The sequence below is a fragment of the Bos grunniens genome, chromosome 8 (genome assembly GCF_055505025.1).
Source record: "Bos grunniens cultivar Pamir isolate PY7600 chromosome 8, Bosgru_T2T1.0, whole genome shotgun sequence".
Classification (NCBI taxonomy): domain Eukaryota; kingdom Metazoa; phylum Chordata; class Mammalia; order Artiodactyla; family Bovidae; genus Bos; species Bos grunniens.
The window spans coordinates 39,617,846-39,642,319 of NC_141172.1; the positions used below are offsets into that span (position 1 = coordinate 39,617,846).

At 36.5% G+C, this 24,474-nt stretch overlaps 1 protein-coding gene across 11 annotated transcripts in view; it reads left to right on the top strand.

Annotated features, from left to right (window-relative positions):
- RFX3 (regulatory factor X3) overlaps nucleotides 1-24,474 on the top strand; it is a 594,837-nt gene that overhangs the window by 297,115 nt on the left and 273,248 nt on the right. Inside the window, exon 1 of one of the 11 annotated variants that reach the window (XM_086415301.1) lies at nucleotides 135-24,042. The exons of 9 other annotated variants lie outside the window; for them this stretch is intronic. In XM_086415301.1, coding sequence (XP_086271427.1) covers nucleotides 23,913-24,042 — 130 coding nt within the window. In that variant the 5' untranslated portion in view covers nucleotides 135-23,912. Of the gene's footprint in view, nucleotides 1-134; nucleotides 24,043-24,474 lie in introns of those variants that run through there. One more of the 11 variants, XM_086415300.1, reaches the window with a different exon arrangement.

Genomic DNA, 24,474 nt, shown 5'->3' on the forward strand with positions numbered 1-24,474 from the left:
AGACCTTTGTAATATGATTTATAACAAAAGCTATGTAGTCATGTATGGGAGTTATGATTTAAAAGTTATAATCTTCATCACTGATAGTACATTTTAAAGAGACTCAGTGCCCATTCCTTCAAATAGTTTTCCTAGGAAATTTTGCAGCTTTATCATATTTCTTAAACCATTTGAATTGTCTTCTAACGAATGAGTCTGATATTTATTCCTTATCATTCATTTTTTATGGTTGAGGGCATCTGATATAGACATTGATATCATATATAATAATTGTGAAAGCTTGTGTGGGCCTAGAGAAAAGGGTTTCCGTAATGTACTTTGGTTAAAAATGCTTGCAAATAACGTTTATGAAAGATAACTTGAATTCTCCTGAGAAGCCATAGAGAATAAGTTTATATGTGCTCTCCTCCCACTTTTTCCTTTTAATCTGACTTTTGGACTTTGTTTCATTTTGATAGTCTTAAACTTCTTTGTTACATGTGAAATAAGTAAATTGTCCTGGGAAGGAGAGAAGTAGGGAAGGAAAAATACTTCTCCTTTTTTGCATAACATATGGGATATAAATTATAATATACTTTACATTTACATCGTAGATCATGCTTCAAAAAGTATAAAGTTCTTCTGTGTGGACAGCATCTCACTCAACTTTCCCACTAACTAGTTATATGGGACCATATTATGTATGTGAAAACCCAAGTCCAAGAGAGGTTAAGATTACACCTTTGAACATAGTTACACAGCAGGTAGTGGAAAGTCTAACATGTACACCCAGATCTTGTGATCTCCAATGTTCCTGTCCACTGTATTAGTAATTTTCAAACTGTATTTTCCAGTCAAGTTCTACAGGAGCTGGCTTGGGGAATATTGGTGGCTGCAGAGAAGGTCTGTTTTTGTCTCCTTTTCTTTTGAGGGTCTGGGAAGTATTTCACTAGGAGTAGAGTTTTAGAGCCACTGCTCTATACTGCTTTTCTTTGTGCAAGGACTGTAGAAAAGCAAACTTATCCCACTAAGTGACAAACAAGGCTATCTACCTCTTTTCGTACTGACATTGTGAATCTAGAAATAAAAATTAGACTAACGGCCTTTTGCTTACTTCTGTTCCTTGTCAACTAAGTACTTACTGAATAGGTACTGAACACAGTACACAGGATACATGAATTGCTGGCTTTTTATAAGGGCCAATGACAGTTGGCTTGAAAGTAGTAATATAGTTTTTTAATAAAAATTAAAATAGAAACTGTTCATATTAAATGTATCATATCTTGGTTGTAAAGTGACATTTATAGGCATTATCATTTTTATATCATTTAAAATATTGATTGTACTTAATAATCCCAAGCCTAGTGGTTAAGCATGTGTTAGTTGCTCAGTGTGTTTAACTATTTGTGACCCCAGGGTAGCTCATGAGACTCCTCTGTCCATGGAGTTCTTCACACACTAATACTGGAGTAGGTAGCCATTCCTTTCTCTAGGCAATCTTCCTGACCCAGGGATTGAACCAGGATCTTCTGCATTTGCAGGCAGATTCTTTACCATCTGAGCCACCAGAGAAGCCCCAGTTAAGCATATTCATCCTTAAAAGTTGTTTCATCAGCTACTGTCTATGTAGAGAGCCTTGAAAATTCTAGATTTTAGTAGCATTTATGAGTAATGCTAATAGTGTCATGGAATGTTTCCTTCATCATATTACAGAACTCTAGAGTCTTTGATAATAATGGATTCCAAAATATGTATTCACCTTAACCAAGCCTATTGTAACAATCTATGTAATTACATATCTTCAAGTAGAAAATAAATTTCATCAGTGATTCAGCAAAACCATCATGAAATTTAATGACAGTTGGCAGAAAGCAAAGGAGAACTAAAGAGCCTCTTGATGAAAGTGAAAGAGGAGAGTGAAAAAATTAGCTTAAAACTCATTCAGAAAACTAAGATCATGGCATCTGGTCCCATCACTTCATGGCAAATAGATGGGTTAACAGTGGAAACAGTGTCAGACTTTATTTTGTTGGGCTCCAAAATCACTGCAAATGGTGATGGCAGCCATAAAATTAAAAGACGCTTGCTCTTTGGAAGAAAAGTTATGACCAACCTAGATAGCATATTAAAAAGCAGAGACGTTACTTTGCCAACAAAGGTCCATCTAGTCAAGGCTATGGTTTTTCCAGTAGTCATGTACGGATGTTAGAGTTGGGCTATAAAGAAAGCTGAGCACTGAAGAATTGATGCTTTTGAACTGTGGTGTTGGAGAAGACTCTTTGAGAGTCCCTTGGACAGCAAGGAGATCCAACCAATCCATCCTAAAGAAAATCGGTCCTGAATATTCATTGGAAGGACTGATGCTGAAGCTGAAACTCCAATACTTTGGCCATCTGATGCAGAGAACTGACTCATTTGAAAGACCTTCATGCTGGGAAAGATTGAAGGTGGGAGGAGAAGGGGACGACAGAGGATGAGATGGTTGGATGGCATCACTGACACAATGGACATGAGCTTGAGTAAACTCCGGGAGTTGGTGATGGACAGGGAGGCCTGGCATGCTGCAGTCCTTGGGGTCACAGAGTGGGACATGACTGAGCAACTGAACTGAAAAGTTTATCACATATTCAAGATAAGAGTAATTGTTTAGACTCATAGCATTTATAGATTCACACAGTGTGTCAACAGTTTTTTATCTTTTTTATTTTTAAATTTTTTGATTGAGATATAGTTGATGTACAATATTATATAAGTAAATTTACAGCTTTATGATTCACAATTTTAAAGGTTATACTCCATTTATAGTATAAAATTTTGGCTATGTTGTACAGTATATCCTTGGAGCTTATTCATTTTATACATAATAGTTTGTACCTTTTAATGCCCTTACCCCATCTTGTCCCATCCTCCTGTCCTCTCCCCACTGGTAATCACTAGTTTGTTCTCGATATCTGTGAGTCTGTTTCTTTTTGTTGTATTTACTAGTTGTTTTATTTTTTAGATTCCACACATAATGGACACTGTACAATACTTGTCTTTCTCTGTATGGCTATGTAATATGAGGACAATAACTTTTGTCTTGCATCCTTATGAAAATTAAATAAAGGATATATATGAAGTACATAATCCAGTGCTTGGTACAGCATAGTGGTTACTAAATGATACAGTCATGCCTGGGAGATATTGCATATTCAGTTCCAGAGCATTGCAGTAAAGCAAACATTGTAATAAAACGAGTCACATGAGTTTTTTTGTCAGTTTGCATATAAAAGTTGTGTTTACACTGTTCTGTAGTCTGTTAAGTGTGCAATAGCATTATGTCTAAAACAATAATGTGTACCCCTTATATATGCAAAGTATTTCTTAAAGACATAGCACATTTATACTAAGTATAGTTTGAAGCACTTAAATATTTCTGCTTTGCTTTTATTTTTTAAGAGAAATATTTAGCAAAATTAAAAATGTTAAATGATTTGTAAGAAGAAACAGCTGTGAAGGATTTATGATTTGAAGCTGTCATTTGGAAGAGGAGTAAAACTAAATTTTCATTCAGTGAACATATTAACTGCTTTTTAATCAATATTTTATATTAAAGGTAATAACATTTGAAAGTTTACAGAGCCTCAGGGTTATGACAGTTGGCATTATTTTAAATGAAAATTATTTTATTTTATTATTTCAAAAGTTATATATGCTTAATATAAAACATTCAGAAAGTACAGAAAGGCTTCCCTGATGGCTCAGATGGTAAAGAATCTGCCAGCAGTGTGGGAGACCTGGGGTCAATCCCTGGGTCAGGAAGATCCCCTGGAGAAGGGAATGGCAACCCGCTCCAATATTCTTGCCTGGAGAATCCCATGGACAGAGGAGCCTGGCAGGCTACAGTCCATGGGGTTGCAAAGAATCGGACACAACTGATTGACTAGACACACACAAAGGGAGTAAAAAAATCATTCTCCTCAAAGCTCACTACCCATCTGCTTACAAGATTGCTGTCACATCTCAGAATTTCTCTAGTGAGTTTGTATGGCATTCTTGGGTATGCTTCTGGCCACACATGTGCATGTTTCCTTTCCCTGTAAACACAGAAATATGTGCATATTCTCTTAAAAGTTGTCATGCAATTTGTTTTTTAACTTTTAACACTCGTATTCTTTCATGATAATAATACTGTATGCATTCTTTTTGGCATGTCTGCTTAAGCAGCTCTCTAGCTAGACATTTAGGTTGTATTCTGAATTTTGAGTTTATGGTTAATTACTGTACATACATCTTTGTGCTTCATCCAATAATTTTCTTTAAATGAGTTCTTAGGAATGTAATTGCTTGGGTAGAAGGCTGTGTACAGTTCAGTGTTTTGCTCTCTAGATGGATCATGCCATTTCATACTTGGAACAGTAACACTTTAATGTTTCATTTCTTTGCATGCTTTCTGATACTAGGTGTGATCAATTTTTGTAATTTTTTTTTGTATTTATGCCAGTTAGTTGGAAAAAAAATCTCACTTGTATTTGCATGTCTTTGGTAACTAATGGTAATTTTTTAAAAAAGTATATTAGCCATTTTATTTCTTTCGGTGATTGTCCATTTATATCGTTAGTACCCTTTCCTTTTAGACAATGTCTTCTTTTCCTCCTCCTTCCTTCTTTTAAATTTCAAGATTTCTTCATAATAGAGGGACATAAACTTTTATTTGTAGTTTGTACTCTACATATTTTTCCATTTAAAAATATTTGCTATTTTACTCTTTTTGGTTTGTTCTTTTAGAAATATTTTAGAATGTAGCTATATCATTTTTTTCAATTGATACTCCTAAATTATAACAAGACCATTATAATTCATGATTCAGTATATGGGTTAAAGATTAGATATTTTAAAAAATGGTGGTAGTTTTCTGATTGGAAACGGTTTTGCATATGAGAAAGGTGGTGAATTTCTCATATTAGTTAGATATGTTTGCTGTAATTCCAGTTTCAACTGCAAATAAGAAAGAATTGTGTGAGAGAAAGATATTTTGATGGAGTTAGTTGTAGTTACTTTAAAGCCAGATAGTCCTGGGTTTGTTTATTTCTCTTTAATTTAGATGAGAAGCATTTTTCAAGCGCCTATTATACATTAAACATTGAAAATGAATTTTCTACTTATTAGCTATGTGACTGTTGGCAAGTTACTCTGAGTTGTCAGTTTCTTGACTCAGTTTATTTATTTGAAAAAGGGAGATAACTACTTTGTTGAGTTATTGTAAGGATTAGTTATAGTTTACTTAGCAGCACCTGACATATAATCAGACAACAATAAATCTTAGTTTTAGTGTTTTTGTTCTTTATATTAATGATAAATAATTTTATAATATTGCTGTGATAGTATTATAATTTAGCATATTGGGTAATTAACTATGATTATTATAATTTTATTGAGAGAATGGTGCCTAACTAGATTTACTATACCTAGAATCCTATCAGATAAATATTACTTCCTTTTATTTGCATAGCAGTTTTGTTTTCAGAGCTCTTTCTCATTTCTTGTTTTATTTGCTCTGTACAATCTTCCTATAACATAAACAAGACCTGTATGATTTTACATTTTACAGTTGAGCTGAGGCTTGTAGAGAATGAAAGACTTGTCCAAGGTCCTATGGCTTATAATTGGTTTTCAGGTTCATTTCCTTCTGCCTATAATCAAGATTCTCACAGAACCTAGATTGACCTTCAGAATGGAAAGGAATAGAATAAAATTTGACTATAATTGCCAAGTCTTCATTTAACTCTAGCCATTTATAGATTCTTGTGGTTGTTCCCATTCTAGTCATCTGAACATTGGCTTTAATGTTTTAATAGTCTATTGTGTTGATGGTGGTTACAATGAACCATATCTGGGGTATTCACACCCTTGTGAACTCTTTTTTCTTTCAGTTTGGACTGGGCCTTACTTGTGGCTCAGCTGGTAAAGAATCTGCCTACAATGTGGGAGACCTGGGTTCGATCCCTGAATTGGGAAGATCCCCTGGAGAAGGGAATGGCTACCCACTCCAGTATTCTGGCCTGGAGAGTTCCATGGACTGTATAGTCCATGGAGTTGCAAAGAGTCAGACACGACTGAGAGACTTTCACTTTCTTTACTTAACAAACAGAATGCAACAGAGTTAGAGCTTTGGAGTGGCTTGTTGCACAACAGTAGAAAAGCCTGAGAAGCTTGAGGTGTACTTGAAAAGAAAAATCTTGCTCAAAGTTGTCTCTCTTTCTTGGCCCATTTTGACAGTTTTGGTCTTTTTGTGGTTTGCTAATATCCAGGAGTGTTGAAGAGAGATGACAGTAATGATTAACTTTCCTTTCCAGAAGCTCTTAAATGCATAGGTTTGGCAGGATACTTGGATAAACCTGAGGTAAACCCTATTTCTGGGCTGAGTCTCTTCAAAGAAGTTTCAGGAGCTAGGGTCGCTTCCTTGGTTCAGATGTCAGATTCTTCTTTGTTGAGTTTCACACTCTGTCTTTTGTGGCTTTTTTTTTTATCCCTATCAAGTTGAATTGGATTTGGTCCAGGTTGGCCAGTTAAGATGGAGAAGGAAATGGCAACCCACTCCAGTGCTCTTGCCTGGAGAATCCCAGGGACGGGGGAGCCTAGTGGGCTGCCGTCTATGGGATTGCACAGAGTCGGACACGACTGAAGCGATTTAGAAGCAGCAGTAGCAGCAGCCAGTTAAGAACAAGATAGAATAGTCTTTCTTCCTTTCTTGAACTTGTCCAAAAAGACGTGGGGGGCCTTTTGGTTTGAGAGTAAAACTATGACATGGACTCACCTTTATTTCTGATCATTCACATATTACTTAACAGGAAAGATATACTACTGTGAGACATTACTTATGCAGTTTATCTTTTTCCTCTCACAGACCAGTTTCTTCCTATTTAACTGTAAATATTGTATATTTTATTCTACAATTATAATTTAAAAATTATAAAAATAAAAAAATTGCAAAATGTTCTATAAGTTTCTACTAGAGATGAGCACCAGTGATCTAAATGCTTATAAGTATAATTTTAAAAACAATTTTGTTGTTAAAATGCTTTTTGTTTTTAAAAAATACATGAAGATAGATTTATAATATTACAGAGCTTGATTGGCTTCTAGATTGCTGGACTGAGGGCCTCAGTGTACTCCCTCTCTGTATAACACAACAAAAACATGGGCTACACAACTAAAATCAACCATTTCAGAATTATGGCTGTTGATCTTAGCCAGAGGATGAACTAAAAATTGTCTGTCCGAGAGAAAACTACTGAACTATGGATGATGACATTGGCGTCTGATTTGTGTACTCTCCCGTTTTCCCTCCTTACCCAGCTTGTGGTATAGCAAAAGCTGACAACATTGTTGACAATGGAGAGATCTGACCACTTTTGGAGGTCCATGAAAAGCACCATATCTAGAGCACAGTTAATATTTTGCCCGAACTTGCAGCTGCCTGGGAAAACCCAGCTCTCAGAGAGAGACTGGCTGTTCACTTGACTCAGAGCTCAGCTCTGTTGGGGGGAAAAAGGCCCACGCTCTGGACTTTGCTAAAACAGTAGCCACTCTTGGCAACATCTCCACCCTTTAAGGCTGTGATTTCTGGTGGGGCAAGCAAGACCCTGGCCAGGAACTTAAAAGGAAAGCCTTGAGGATTAGCCAACAACCATAGGGAACTTTGAAACGTTCCAAGTATTTCTAAGATACCCAAAAGACTATAGGATGTACAAGGCTTTGCATATGCCCAGGAAAGGAGAGGATCCACCTCTGGCTGATTTTGAGGCTCTGTGCAAGAAGGAAGTGAAAGCTATGGCCGTCTTAAAAGCTACCTGAAGTTAAAAGGTGTGACTTCTCACAGGCGTTGCTTTGGCAAAGGGTGGAAGATACACAGGCAGTTAAAGAAATCTTCTGACCAATCATTGGTTGATCACTAAATTATACTGATCCAGGAAGCCAGGCTTAAAAATAAAAACCTGAAATAACTCCAGTCCAGTTCAGTTGCTCAGTTGTGTCCAACTCTTTGTGACCCCATGAACTGCAGCACGCCAGGCCTCCCTGTCCATCACCAACTCCTGGAGTCTACCCAAACCCATGTCCATCAAGTCGGTGATGCCATCCAGCCATCTCATCCTCTGTTGTCCCCTTCTCCTCCTGCCCCCAATCCTTCCGAGCATTAGGGTCTTTTCCAATGAGTCAACTCTTCGCATGAGGTGGCCAAAGTATTGGAGTTTGAGCTTCAACATCAGTCCTTCCAATGAACACCCAGGACTGATCTCCTTTAGGGTGGACTGGTTGGATCTCCTTGCAGTCTAAGGGACTCTCAAGAGTCTTCTCCAACACCCCAGTTCAAAAGCATCAATTCTTCGGTGCTCAGCTTTCTTCACAGTCCAACTCTCACATCCATACATGACTACTGGAAAAACCATAGCCTTGACTAGATGGACCTTTGTTGGCAAAGTAATGTCTCTGCTTTTAAATAACTCAGTAGCCACATAATACAGGGATATATAATTAGTTCATGAAAGTACTAAACAAATAAGCAGTGCCAAGAAAAAGAATAGAACTAGTGATTAAAAAGTCTCAGTGGGGCACTGTGGAAGATTCTGATACCAGAATTGTTAAAATGTATTATTTAAAATGGCTAGCTTTCAACACAAAAATTATGGGATTTTAAGAAATAGAAAAGTGTGCTACATACATGGGAAAAAGTGAAAAACAGAAAAGTTTTACTTTTACTTTTTACCTAACAGAAAAGTACCCCTGTGGGAGTCTAGATTTGGTCTTAAAAGACAAAGACTTTAAGTCAGCTATTGTAAATATGTTTAAGGAACTCAATGAAACCATGTGTAAATAACTAAAGAAAAGTGTGAAATTGTTATTTTACCAAAGAGAATACGAACAAGCATAGAAATTAGTTTAAAAGAACCATATAGCAATTTTGAAGTTTAAAAATATGGTAACAAAAATGAAAAATTTACTAAAGGGGCTCAAGTAACTGATATGAATTGGTAGAAGAAAGTATTAGTCAACTTGAATGTAGTTGACTAATTATCCAGTGTGAGGAGTAGAAAGGAATTGAAAGTGAACACAAGTTCAGGAGACCTATGGGACATTGCAAGTGTATCAACATACACATAATGGGAATCTTAGAAGGAGAAGAGTGGGGAAAAAAAAGGGCAAAAAGAATATTAAAAGAAATAATGACAGAAAACATCACACACTTGCTAGAAAAATATTAATTTATGCATTAAAGAAACTTCGTATACTCCAAGTAGAATAAACCCAAATATAGACAAACCATAGACATCAAAATCAAATTTAGACATCATAGTCAAATTTATGAGAGTGAAAGAGAAATCTTAAAAGCAACAAAAGAAAAATATTGATAGCTGACATCAAAAACCATGGATACTAGAAGACATTTTCAAAGTGTTGAAGGGAAAAAACGACTGTTAACCAGAAATTCTGTTATGTTGCTAAAATCTCTTTCAACGATGGAGAAATTAAGACATTTACAAATACGCAAAAACTGAGTTTGTCACTCGCAAACTTGCCCTACAGGAAACATTATGGGGAATATTTCAAGTTGAAACAAAAGGATACTAGACAGTAAACATGAAGAAATAGAGAGCAATGGTAAATTGATGAGATTATAACATATAGAGAAGTAGTTTTACAATAATAATAGAAATGCAAGGAAACAGAGGCATATTGGAGGCAAGTTTTAAGTTATTAAAATTTTAGTGTTAATCCAGACTCAGTTCAGGTCAGTTGCTCAGTCGTGTCCGACTCTCCACAACCCCATGGGCTGCAGCATGCCAGGCTTCCCTGTCCCTCACCAACTCCCAGAGTTTACTCAAGCTCATGTCCCTTGTATCAGTGATATACAACCACCTCATCCTCTCGTCCCCTTCTCATCCCATCTTCAATCTTTCCCAGCATCAGGGTCTTTTCCAATGAGTCAGATGTTCACATCAGGTGGCCAAAGTATTGGAGTTTCAGCTTCAGCATCAGTCCTTCCAATGAAATATTCAGGATTGATTTCCTTTAGAATGGACTGGTTGGATCTCCTTGCAGTCCAAGGGACTCTCAAGAGTCTTTTCCAACACCACAGTTCAAAAGCACCAATTCAGTTCAGTCGCTCAGTCGTGTCTGACTCTTTGTGACCCTGTGAATCACAGCACGCCAGGCCACCCTGTCCATCACCAACTCCCGGATTTCACTCAAATTGAAGTCCATCGAGTCGGTGATGCCATCCAGCCATCTCATCCTCTGTCGTCCCCTTCTCCTCCTGCCCCCAATCCCTCCCAGCATCAGAGTCTTTTTCCAGTGAGGCAACTCTTCGCATGAGGTGGCCAAAGTACTGGAGTTTCACCTTTAGCATCACTCCCAGGGCTGATCTCCTTTAGAATGGACTGGTTGGATCTCCTTGCAGTCCAAGGGACTCTCAAGAGTCTTCTCCAACACAACAGTTCAAAAACGTCAATTCTTCGGTGCCCAGCTTTCTTCATAGTCCAACTCTCATATCCATACATGACCACTGGAAAAACCATAGCCTTGACTAGACAGACCTTTGTTGGCTAAGTAATATCTCTGCTTTTCAATATGCTATCTAGGTTGGTCATAACTTTCGTTCTAAGGAGTAAGCGTCTTTTAATTTCATGGCTGCAGTCACTATCTGCCGTGATTTTGGAGCCCCCAAAAATAAAGTCTGACACTGTTTCCACTGTTTCCCCATCTATTTCCCATGAAGTGATGGGACCAGATGCCATCATCTTCGTTTTCTGAATGTTGAGCTTTAAGCCAACCTTTTCACTCTCCTCTTTCACTTTCATCAAGAGGCTTTTTAGTTCCTCCTCACTTTCTTCCATAAGGATGGTGTCATCTGCATATCTGAGGTTATTTATATTTCTCCCGGGAATCTTGATTCCAGCTTGTGCTTCCTCCAGCCCAGTGTTTCTCATTACTATAGTCCAACTCTCACATCCATATATGACCACTGGAAAAAACATAGCTTTGACTAGATGGATCTTTGTTGGCAAAGTTACACCTCTGCTTTTTAATATGCTATCTAGGTTGGTCATAACTTTTCTTCCAAGGAGCAAGCGTCTTTTAATTTCATGGCTGTAGTCACTATCTGCAGTGATTTTTGAGCCCCCCAAAATAAAGTCTGTCACTGTTTCCATTGTTTCCCCATCTACTTGCCATGAAGTGATGGAATCAGGTGCCATGATCTTAGTTTTCTGAATGTTGAATTTTAAGCCAACTTTTTCACTCTCCTCTTTCACTTTCATCAAGAGGCTCTTTAGTTCTTCGCTTTCTGTTGTATGTGTGGTATCATCTGCATATCTGAGGTTATGGATATTTCTCCCGGCAATCTTAATTCCAGCTGTGTTTCATCCAATCCAACATTTCTCATCAAGTACTCTGCATATAAGTGAAATAAGCAGGGTGACAATGTATAGCCATGGGGTACTCCTTTCCTGATTTCGAACCAGTCTGTTGTTCCATGTCCAGTTCTAACTGTTGCTTCTTGACCTGCGTACAGATTTCTCAAGAGGGAGGTAAGGTGGTCTGGTATTCCCATCTTTTGAAGAATTTTCCACAGTTTGTTGGGATCCACACAGTCAAAGGTTTTTGCATATTCAATAAAGCAGAAGTAGATGTTTTTCTGGAACTCTCTTGCTTTTTCTATGATCCAATGGATGTTGGCAATCTGATCTCTGGTTCCTCTGCCTTTTCTAAATCCAGCTTGAACATCTGGAAGTTCAGGGTTCACATACTGCTGAAGCCTGGCTTGGAGAATTTTGAGCATTACTTTGCTAGCATGTGAGATGAGTGCAATTGTGCAGTAGTTTGAGCATTCTTTGGCATTGCCTTTCTTTGGGATTGGAATGAAAACTGACCTTTTCCAGTCCTGTGGCCACTGCTGAGATTTCCAAATTTGCTGGCATATTGAGTGCAGCACTTTCACAGCATCATCTTTTAGGATATGAAATAGCTCAACTGGAATTCTATCACCTCCATTAGCTATATTTGTAGTGATGCTTTCTAAGGCCCACTTGACTTAGCATTCCAGGATTCTGGCTCTAGGTGAGTGATCACACCATTGTGATTATCTGGGTCATGAAGACCTTTTTTGTAAAGTTCTTCTGTGTATTCTTGCCACCTCTTCTTAATATCTTCTGCTTCTGTTATGTCCATACCATTTCTGACCAGAATGTTTTAAATTAAAATGATAATTGTAATTTCCAGAGCAACCACTAAGAAAATAAAACATTGTAGTGAAAGAAACAACCAAGGAATGAAAAAAGTACACTAGACAGTATCTATTTAACACAAGGCAGGAAATGATAAAAAGGTACTGTAGAGCTCAAATATACCCTTATAGAATTGAAGTTATTAATGTATAATTTCCATGGAATAGCATATTTATATAATCTTTAAGAAAATGTTACCAATAGAGAATATAGGTCAATGCTTAATTTTACGGTACTATTGGATGCTTATCTTTAGATTTAAAATATGGTATAAGAAAAATGCACTGAAGTGAAGTTAGTGTGAAAAGATTCAATTAACCCTGGGTTCTTAAAATGTAGTTTTGTTTGCTTGGAAATGAAACAGCAACACATGGATATGAGAGATACTCTTTTTTTTTTTCCTGGAAGTTTAGTTCTTCATCTTCCTCTAAATATGGAAAAGAAATAGTGAGAAAAGTGCTTTGGGGAAGAGAGGAGATCATGGCAAAAAGGCATTGAGATAAATGCACATAGGAAAGGGCTGTCAAAAAGAGTAATGTTCTGGACACAGTATTTCAGAAGTCTTGAGAGGTATTTCTGCCCGCATTTTCCATATATTGTTGATTCTTTTCTCCATCGGTGCCCAGCCCAAATGAATATGCGATCTCATAACAAAGGTTGTTCATTGTTCAAACAGCCACATTTACAATGTCTTCCGTATGCATTCAGAAAATAGAACACATGTTTAGCTTCATAGTGTGAAGAAAGTTTAATTATATCAAACACTACGTGTAATTTTCTTATTATAGGAAAAGTGATTAAATTGAATAGTTCTATTACTGATTTAAATAAAAACATAATTCTCAATCTGTTTTCAGTCCCAGCACAGTTGAAGAATATGGCACAGTTGCCTCAGTATTGATAGCTCACTCTACTGGGAGCATCTCTCTGGGTGAGAGTAAGAATTATTTTAAAAGTCCTGCAAGTAATTCTGATATACCGTATGTCTTTCCATTAGAAGTAACAAATGTAAGTCATAGGTTCCTAGAATTTTATAGGAATTAGTGTTACTGAGATTATAATGATTAATATTGAATCTACTCTTGTGAGATTATTTTATTTCTTAAGCAAGTTAGAGTGAACGTTTTCAGTACTTTTCCTGTGAACTTAGCAGTTTTCAAGATGTTTTTATTTCTTCGGCTTTTCTCTAACCAGACTAACCATTTTCAAGTACGGCACGCTAACTGTATGTGCATTGTTGTACAACAGACCTCTAGAACTTCAGCTTGCAGAACTGAAACTTTACACCCTTGAAGAATTTCTTCCTTCCCCTTAGCCTCTGGTAATGACAATTCCACTTTCTAAGAATTTTACTATTTTAAATATCTCATATACATAGGATCTTTCAGTGTTTGAGATTTTGTGAGTGTCTTATTTCACATACTGTAGTGTCATCAGGGTGTTGTAGAATATGACAGGATTGCCTTCTCTTTAGAGTCTAAATAATGTTCCATTGTACAGGCACGCCTCATTTTATTGCACTTCATTTTATTGTGCGTCTCAGATAGTGCACCTTTTTTTTTTTTTTTTTTTTTACAAATTGAAGGTTTATGACAACCCTGCATCAAACACATCTGTTGGTGCCATTTTTTCCAACAGTATTTGTTCACTTCTTGTCTTTGTGTCACATTTTGATAATTCTCCCAGTATTTTAAGCTTTTTCATTATTATATTTGTTATGGTGATTTGATATTCCTATTGCGAAAAGTTATGACCCACTAAAGGCTCAGATGGTTAATATTTTTTAGCAATAAAGTATCTTTTAATTGAGATTTATGCATCTTTTAGACACAGTGGTATTGCACATATAATAGACTGTAGTATAGTGTCAATATAGCTTTTATATGCATTGGAAAACCAAAAAAATCACATAACTCAGTTTGTTGGCAATATTTAGTTTATTGTGGTGGTCTGGAACCAAACCTGCAATAGCTCCCAGGTATGCTAACTTTATATGTATACTATTTATGCATTTATTTTTTAAAATTTATTTTATTGAAGTGATAGTTTTTTCTTCAGTGGTTTTTTTAAGTTGAGATATATTTGACTTATACTGTGTTAGTTTCTGCTGCACAGTAAAGTAATTCAGTTTACACATGTATATATTCTTTTTCACATTCCTTTCCATTGTTTATTACAGCATATTGAATATAGTTCCCTGTGCTATATAGTAGGACCTTGTTTATTCATTTTATATATAATAATTTCCATCTAGTAATCCCAAACTCCCAACCCATCCTATCCATTTATTTATTAATGGGCATTTAGGCTGCTTCCACTTCTTGGCTATTGTGAATAATGCTGTAGAGAAGATGGGTGTATAAATATCTCTTCAAGATCTGTTTTCAGTTCTTTTGTATATATACCCAGAGGTAGGATTACTGGATCATTTGATAATTCTGTTTTTAATTTTTTTAGTAACTTCCATACAGTTTCTCATAACAACTGCACCATTTTACATTTCCACCAACAGTACACAAGGGTTCTACTTTCTCTGCATCCTCACCAACACTTGTTATTTTATGTTTTTGATTTGGTTTTGTCTTGTAGTGACCACCCTAACCATTTCTAGGTCTATAGCTTACTGCTAACATGATGTTAGGCCTTTATTTACTTTTGAATCACTTTCTAAAGAAACAAAATAGTTATTGCAAATCTTCACAAACTGTTCCCTGACCTCAAATACTATAATACTAATTGAGGCTAGTGTTCTAAACATATTACATTGAGTGTGTAAAACTGGCCATTTGAATTCCTTCATACTTTATCAAACATGGTCCTCTTTACTTTTGCAATTCATATGATACTACATTACACATCGGCACCTTCTAAGGCAAAGATAAAATGCTTTTTTCTGTACCTCTAATTTCTAAAACGGTAAGCTTGCATGATCATAATGGTGATTGCTGTCACTGAGTAGCTTATCTTGTTTCCAAGCAGTCTGTAAATGCCACATCCTCAGATGCATTACTTCAGCGTATACCTAGGCTGTTGCTTTGATGCTCTCTAACATGGTGTTCTTCATTTCACTTACCCTACTGCATCCGTCTGTGAATTTTTCTGTCATCTATTCTCCACAAATTTCTTGCCTAAACAGTGTTGTGTTGCCAAAAACTTTGCTTCAGTGTGGGTAGACCAGCTCTCTTACAATGCCCTATATTGAATAAACTAGCCATTTAATAGTAAGTATGCCTTTGGGTGTGCTTACAGTCTTATTCAAAACAGCAGATATAATGCTTATAGTTCATCTAGTTTTAAATAGCTGAATTAATTTTGGCAGTTTCTATTTTGCAGACATGTAGATTGATTGGGAGCCAAATGTTGTTTCTAATTTGTCTTGAACTCTTCCAAAGATCATACTGCCATGTTGTAAGGTTGGAGGAAAAGCCACTTTGAATATGAGGACAGATCTCTATTCAAGGCTGGACTCTGCCACTTGGCTGACAATTTATGTTTCTAATCCTCCAATGCACAAATCTCATAAGTAAGTTTAGATAGTGATACATAAATTTTTATTTTTTATTTATTTATTTATTTTTTATTTTTTTTTCCAAATTTTCAAACAAGTTTTATTCCCATACAATTCAGACTTTTTTTTAATGTACACAGGGAACATGATTCTTCTTAATGCAAACAATAATTTACGCCCTGTCTCGACTACACTGAGGTGTAACATCACTGCTGTTGGAGCTGGCCGAGGCAGGCTCTTGGGCAGGAGGCGCGGACAGTCACCTCGGAGCCTCGAGGAGTCATTTTAAAGGCTTTACTGATACTGTAAGCTTGTGTTTTTAGCAAATTTTTTAACCAGTTCTACACATTAGAATTTTCCTTTTACAAATAGTGAAGATGAAGGGATTTTTGTTGTTGTTTAGTCGCTAAATCACGTCTGACTTTTTGCAGCCCAATGTACTGTAGCCCACCAGGTTCCACTGTCCATGGGATTTTCCAAGCAAGCATACTGGAGTGGCTCGCCATGTCCTACTCCAGGGGATCTTCCCGCCCCAGGGATTGAACCTGTGTCTTCTGCTTGGCAGGCAGGTTTTTTACCACTAAGCCACCTGGGAAGGGATTTTTAGACTCTGGTAATACTTTTATCACTTGTATCTGACAGGAGGTCTCTTCTGATGAGTTTGTTTCTTATAGTTTGTCCATTAATTGAAAAAGTCAGTACAGCTCATAAAAGATGATGTATATGTTCCACTAACATCTTAACTCAAAACATAAATGTCTTTGGGTTAGGGCCAAGGCCTTTCCTTTGAATGGGTGTGCTGACTGGAACAATGCGTCTTTCTTAAATCTATTACATTTATAGCAAATCATTTTCAGTTTATACTTTGTTTTTGTAATATAGATTAAAACTTTAGAGAATTGAAAAGCAATAGTTTTCTAAGTGTGGTTTCCAGACGAACAGCATCAACATCACATGGGACTTTCTTAGCATGCAAATTTTTGTTTTCACTCCAGATTCACTGAATCAGAAACTAAGAGCGTGGGGCTCTACAATCTGTTTTTATAAGGCCTCCAAGCTAAAGTTTGAGAGCCATTGTTCTATATTTTATGATTTTCGTCAGTTTTTTATGTTTCTCTTATCTTTCTCTATTTTAACACCAGTGTTACATAGTGACTTGCCTTTATTAAGTCTTTCAAAGCTTTTGAAGAAGTTTTTAAAGATACTTTAGCTTTTGTTTTGCTTTTACTATTTGTCTAGTAGATAATTAAATTAATTACAGGAACAATAAAACTCCCCTAATCAGCAAATACTGATGATTTGGGGAGAAGAGACACTCAGCATTGGGGACCAAGACTGTAAGGGGTGGACCAGAGAGTAGGCTACATTCTGTGAGTTTTCAGCACACTGTGGGCATCTGTCCCTGTAGAGGGAGAGGAAATGGAGAATGTGGGTTCAGTTAACAAGCTGAGTAAATTAAGCCTGGTCAAGAGAGTTTCTCATATATTGTGATATTTTTCTGTGTAAGCTTATCAATTTCTGTGATCCTTACCTTTGTAGCCCTTAATTCAATACTTGAATATTAGACTTCTTTCTGTTGATCTGTGAGTAATCTTGACTGGAACCTGAAGTTTGAGATTTGTTTTTGATGACTTCTAGACCTCTTAGGCAGAGAAGGCAGTGGCACCCCACTCCGGTACTCTTGCCTGGAAAATCCCATGGACGGAGGAGCCTGGTGGGCTGCAGTCCATGGGGTCGCTAAGAGTTGGACACGACTGAGCTACTTCAATTTCACTTTTCACTTTTCATGCATTCGAGAAGGAAATGGCAACCCACTCCAGTGTCCTTGCCTGGAGAATCCCAGGGATGGGGGAGCCTGGTGGGCTGCCGTCTATGGGGTCACACAGAGTCGGACACGACTGAAGTGACTTAGCAGGAGCTGACTTTTTAGGTCAATGTGGAGAAAGCAGAGAACCCACCCAACAGCTCACGGAGGAGATGGACCTATTCTCATTGACACCAAGCAGGAAACTGCATAGCAGCTGATAGTTGAAGTAGAAAAGATAGAAATGTTGCTTTCTAGCCTGAGACTATAACTCTTGATCCAGTTTATAGGGCATACTTTGATTTGGGAGAAAGCAGTTAGACAATGTAGGGTTAATACAATTCAACACATTATGATGGCTATTCCTACCAAAGTGCAGGTGAAATATTTGCCCATCATTGAGATACAAGACTTCCCAGATGGCACCAGCGGTAAAGAATCTGCTTGCCAATGCAGGTGATGCAAGAGACGTGGGTTAGATCCCCTGGAGTAGGAAATGGTAACGCAGTCCGGTATTCTTGCCTGGAAAATTCCATTGACAGGGGAACCTAGTGGGCTACAGTCCATGGGGTTGCAAAGAGTCGGACATGACTGAGCATCTGTGCACATGATGTGAGCTACAAAAGGTGTTATGTAAGTCAGTCTGGAATCTGGCCTGCTGAACTGAAAACATTGTTGTTTGGCTACATTCCGGATGGAGTTTCGATTGAGCTGCTTTTCTAAATATATGTTTTAATTATTTGTATATTTTTAGCCACATTGCTAATCTCCCAAAGGAGAAGGGCATAAATAAGCTATCTGTATCAACTCTGGATTTTCTTGTTACTGCAATAGTTGGGTCATAGTACCACTATGAAACATGTATAGAAAACTACCTAATACAAAGAAAATAACTACCATATAACAACATCAGATACTGGAACAGTTATTCAGTAAAACAGCTGTGCTAGACTCACTGAATTTCGGATGCAGATTTGATACTGCTTAGTATTCATTCTTGAGTGACACAGTAACTCTGTCATTCTACTAACAAAGTAATGGCTGCTATAAATCTTATTTTAAAAAGGAGTGACCATTGCTTAAATGCTTAAGACAGACTGGAAGTTTTGTTAAAGATAGGCTCTAAATTCATGTATTTTATGTGCATAGCATAAATTGTAAGTCTATATTTAAATTTCACTTTGTTGTCTGGAGAAAGATTTAATAACAGCAATGAAACTTTAGTTTCACACCAAACTAGAGTAAAAGGAAATGAAAGTTAACAGATAATAATTGCTGAATAAGTTTTGAATGGTAACTATAGACTAGTGATCTATCAGATCAGATCAAATCAGATCAGTCGCTCAGTTGTGTCCGACTCTTTGCGACCCCATGAATCGCAGCAAGTGTTAGGTAATGTTATTACAAATATTCCTCTAGAATGTTATTATTTAAGTTTTATAGATGGGTAAAATGAATTAAGAAAACTGCTGCCTTGCCCAAGGCCACTTAACTAGTAGGTAGTGGAGCTAGGATTTGAACTGTGTCTGTTTAATATCAAAGCCCAAGCTTTTAAACACTACTTTACACCTTAATATACGGTGCTTTAATATTCCTGGCCTGCTCTCAGAAACTTCTCTCTTCCTGTCAAATTCAGAGATAACATTCAATAACTTGACAACAGTGACCTTTCTAAACAAATATAGAGTGTTACAGAACCAGATGGCCCAAGATTATATTTTATTTTTCTGGCTCAAAATGAATTGCCTGTTCTTGGAATGATAAAGTCCAAAAAAGAACCTTCTGTGGCCCCAGACTTCATCAGGCCACAGGACCAGCTAGTGCCCTTTATCATGAACCAGTCACAAGTACAGGGCCTTATGTCTTTATACCGTAATTTAGATAGGGCCTAATGAAAGGGCAAGAAGCTGCTTTACTAAATGAGATCATTCTGGCCTTCGGTAATGTCAGTGCATTTGGGTAGAAAGATTTTGAGGAATTAATGACAAGAAGGCGGTACTACTGACTGTCCTATTAAGTGGATATAAGCAAGAAGTCTGATTTATAATTTAACAAACTCGCAAATTAGGCATCTTTTTTTATTTCCTCTGGTGGGATTCAAGTAGGATTTTTCTAATGTGCAGAACCTTGTTCTTGATCATTCAAAATCTGAGTGGAAATCTTTTTGACAGTCATAGGCAGATATCTTTGGAAAATAAATTCTGTATTGGAAATGTAAGTTATGTCACATGTAAGTGTAAACATGATGCCTTCATGGGCTCAGTTCCATTGAGTAGACTTCAGAGTTGGAGAGACCAGGTTACATAGTGTAGGCATAAAAGTGTTTTAAAGATACGTTAAAGCCAACTTGTAATTGACAATAAAAATTACAATGACAAAAGAAACACTGAACTTGGAGTCAGGAAGCCTGTGTTTAAGACTTTGACATCACTCTGAAGGATCCTTCAGCGAGTGGTTTAAATTTCTCTCTCAGTCTCAGTTTTCTCATTTGTAAAATGAGGCCAGAATACTACTATTACCTGCCTTGTTTCATTACAGGGCTGTTTTGAGAACCAAAAGAGGAGCATGTAACAAAGTTCTGATGATGTACAAATAGACCCTGTTGTTATGGTGGCCTCTAGTGCCTGATGGGAAGTGTCCTGAGTTGTGAGTAGGGCAGACCTGCCTTTGGAATTACTCTGTTATTTAGTAGTTTGGTGATTTGTGCCGAGTTACCACAATCTTGAACCTAGTTTCTCTCACCTGTATATGATGATAATCCCTCTAACAGAGTTGTGAGAATTGTATTAGTTGTAGATACTATTTTTAGGTTTTTATAAAATAATCAGCTGGGAATTATAATGTTACCTTGAATAGATGTCAGAAAGTAAGAAAGAAATAGCCAGAGGCTTCTTATCTGTTCCTAAATGTCTTAGCAAGATAAATAATCAAAACTATATTAGAATGTTAGTGCTAAAAGGACCCTGGAGGGTCACCTATCTTATCCTCCTCATTTTAAGACAAAGGATTGTTTCCCAATCATATTTTTTCATTTCTGCTTTGTGCATTTGGATAACACTCTGACCAGCATCATCAATTGTACAGGATGGCAACCATTGCTCAATCTTGATAGGTACAGATTTTTTAAGATGTAGAGTTAGAGAAGAATTCTGCTCGGGGATAGTATTGTGTTATGAAAAGAACCTGGGCTTTGTTGGCAGAGTTACAATGGAATTTTGATCCTGTCAATTGCTAGTTAAGGGACAGTAGAAATTTTACTTCATGTTTGTTTGGTCCTTAATTGTACTATTTCTTTACCTATCGCACAGGCCATGTCTGTGTCTGTAGCTTAGCCATTTCCACATGTGAGTCTTTGGATCTGAGATGACTTTGCTTTTTATGCCATTAAAGATTCTTGACCTTTTCTCCCTTATCTCCTGAAAATAGAATAGTGATTCCTTTAGATGGAAGGGAGGAGTGCTGGGTTAGATGTAGTTAGAAAAGACTTCTCTTTAAGGCTGGTTTAGGGACTTAAACGTGAAGCTGTTATTTGTAAAACTAATTTTTTTAGGCTATTTGTTAGGTTTTTTCCTTATGTGATTGAATTTCAATTTATCTATGTTGATTTTGCTTATATTAGGGGGTACATAGGTTTAATTCTCTAGAAAGCTAAATGCATAGTGTTTTAATATGGAATTTTAAAATACTGTGAAGTGTATTCTTGCGAGAAGAGCTCTTCACAAGAAATAAAAGAATAATGTTTTATCACTGAAAACTCAGTAAGAGCAAATGCGGAGAATGTTTATGTTCATAATCAAGAATAATGGCCTTTGTATACTATTCCATAGGTTATATAGTTATTTTTTTTAACTTATTAAGAGTATTCTTTTCATTCTTGTTTGATATTTTCTGGATAAGAAATATACAAATTAATTAGCTATTCAGTTTTAGATTTTAATGGGACTAGATTGAAAAACGTAAGTTTGATAGATAAAAGACTACGTGATACTACATAGAAGGTGGTAATTCAGTGTGAATTTTCTGTTATTTATCAGGATTTTAACTTTGGAATGAGTTTTTCTTTCCCTTCATTGAATAAATGGCTAAAATTTCTCCTTTGATCATCTTAACATAATTTCATTGCAACCACTAGTCTGTGGGGTTTCAGTTGAATTTTTTTTAATATGAATTTATGTGGAGAGGGTTGGTATCTTTTGAAATTTTGACTACACTAATTAGAGAATGGGCAGTCAGTTTTTTGAGTATTAAAATGAATTGGTTTTGAAAAGGGATACAAATGTTTATTCTTACATTTTGCAACTTGTTTTTACATTGTCCTTCAGAATGTTTAATATTTCATAATGAGATATGTTTTTTCAGAAAAAGAAAACAATTGGGCAAAAATATGAGAAATGTTTTCAGTTGTCCAAGGCTAATGTTGACTTAAATAGGTCTAGGTCTTCATGGTTGACAGCTGCAGATAATTAGCTTTTTCTTTCTTAACAAAGAAAGCAAATGGAGCTGCAAGACATTCATTGCCTTTTCTGTCATCATCATAATAATGTATGTATTTAACTTCTGCAGTTCCTTAAATTGATTTAGTGCTAAGCTGCCTACATTACATATAATAGGAGTGACAAGTGAAAGCTGCAGCACATATTTGCGTGGCAAAAGGGAGCTGTGATTGACAGCAGAGTTCCTCTCTACAAGAAATAGCAGTGTTGTGGAACTCAAAAGGGCCAGATACATAATTCTTCAAATTTTTGAGCAGATTCATGAAATGAATTTTAAAAATTGATTGCCACTTGGTATATTTGAGTATCTGTGTTCTTGGCTCTGGGTGAGGGGCCCAGACGGACAGAATCTCCCCTGACTGCTGAATGTGAGGAAGTTCCTTTTAAGCATGTTAGGATTGGTAATTTAAGATTGATACTTACAAATTATAGATCAAATTATGACTCTGTATTCAGTAACTGAAAATTCCTTCAGCTCTAACCTGTTCCCTTTATTTGAAGAAGTCAAATAATACATCTATTCAAACGAGAATTTTAAGACCATAAAGCAAACTGTTTTTTCAGTGAAAATACTCATTTTCACATGTTTCTAAAATCTGAAGGATCACTTCTGGAAAGATAATTGTGTAACACGTCGTGATTTCTTTTGACCAGAGAGTAGCTAAGTGTGATCATCTTTCAAAAGTACTCCAAATACCCTGCAGTTCCTTTGTTTGTTTAACACATGCCCAGAAGCTATGGTTGAAAAGATACTTGGTGATTGCCGTTGAATAATATTCTTTGAGGAGCCCAGAATGCTGGGCTTCATACTATGCCATGGGACATGCGTTTTGTTTTGGTGGCAACACTTGTATGTTTATGAGGTGGAGGGGAGCCCTATAGGTCTTTGTACATTGGCAGCCTCTACTGGCCATTGCAAAAGTGCAGTATTGACCTCTGTTCTTTCCACTCTGGGTTGCATAGGATTTTATTTGGCCCCAGCTCTCTGTTGTTGTTCAGTCTCTAAGTCATGTCCAATTCTTTGCAACCCAGGGACTCAGCACGCCAGTTATCCCCTTTTAAGAACTAGCTTATCTGTTGGATCTCAAGTTATAGCTGTTAAAGAGCTACCAGTCCGATGCTGTTGTCTCTAAACTAATATAAAGAATGGGATTTTTTTAGAATCTTGGGAAAGATTACACATATAGCCCTGCTCTGAGAAATAATTTCCAACTAAGAGGTAAGATAGATTTGATTTTTTAATAAATTTTAAAATACTTTCTAAGTTGCATGCTTTTGAATAGGAATTTACTTATTACTGGTAAATAACTCTGATCTCCTGGAAGAAAGCCTTGACTCAGTGATAGTTAATTAAACAGATACTTATTTGTTCCTTAGTTTTAGGTGTATCAACTATTTTAAAAGTTTCCAGAAAGTGGGCATATAACTCTTACTGGGCTTTGTGACTGTAGATACCTATGGGGATTTTTGGAGGTTTTGGACTGTTTAGAATATAAATTACAAATATCTGTACATAAAGGATCCAAGTGCAGTAAACCCTGCATTATTCTGGCTTTAGTTGTAGAGACTTGTATAATGTGTTTATCTTTGTGTTTGGGAAATAATTTGACCACAGTAGATGATTTCCTCAACAAAACAGATCTGTTATGACATTTCAGTTTTGTAAGTGGCTCTACTAGTCTTCTGCTTATTTTTTAGTCTCTTGGCATTTCAAATAAGATACCTAGTTGAATCTTTGTGTAGTCTTACAGATACTGACTGACTTTCATTCCTATGGCTTCCACTTATTCCTGGATTATTAGAGTACTAGATCTCTTTGCTACCAGGTTCTGTGCATTCTAATTCAACTCGTACATCACCACCATATGTATTTGACTAAAATACTACTTTTATCACATCATGCTGTTTTTTTTTTTTTTTTTTTAATGATTTATTGTTTTTTTGAGGAAAAAGAGCATAATAGTATGGAGAATGGAGCAACAGAGGAGCACTCAGGTAGGTGTAGAAAGATCTGGGTTTTTTTCTCTCCTTTGTTGTTGTAGTACTTTAAGCATAAACATATACCTTCCCAGTCTCTGTTTCTTCATTCTACAAAATCATTTTTTGTGAAGATTGTTTGAGATAATATATGTGAAATTGCCATGAGCTCTGAAGAACTCTCTTACTTTCATTGGCTACAGAGTAAAAAGACCAAATTCCTAAGACTAGAATTTCTTCCCAAAATGCTCCATTTCTGTACTGTGCCTGACATATAATATGTACTCAGTAAATGTTGCTTGGATAAATAAACCCTATTTTTCCAACTTACCTTGTACTTTTTTCTAATCTTCCAATTTAAGTAAGTCTTTCTCTGTTGAAATTGTTGTTCACATAGTCACATCTATGTCATTTTCATGTTCATTTTTTTCATATCCATGTTCAAGAATG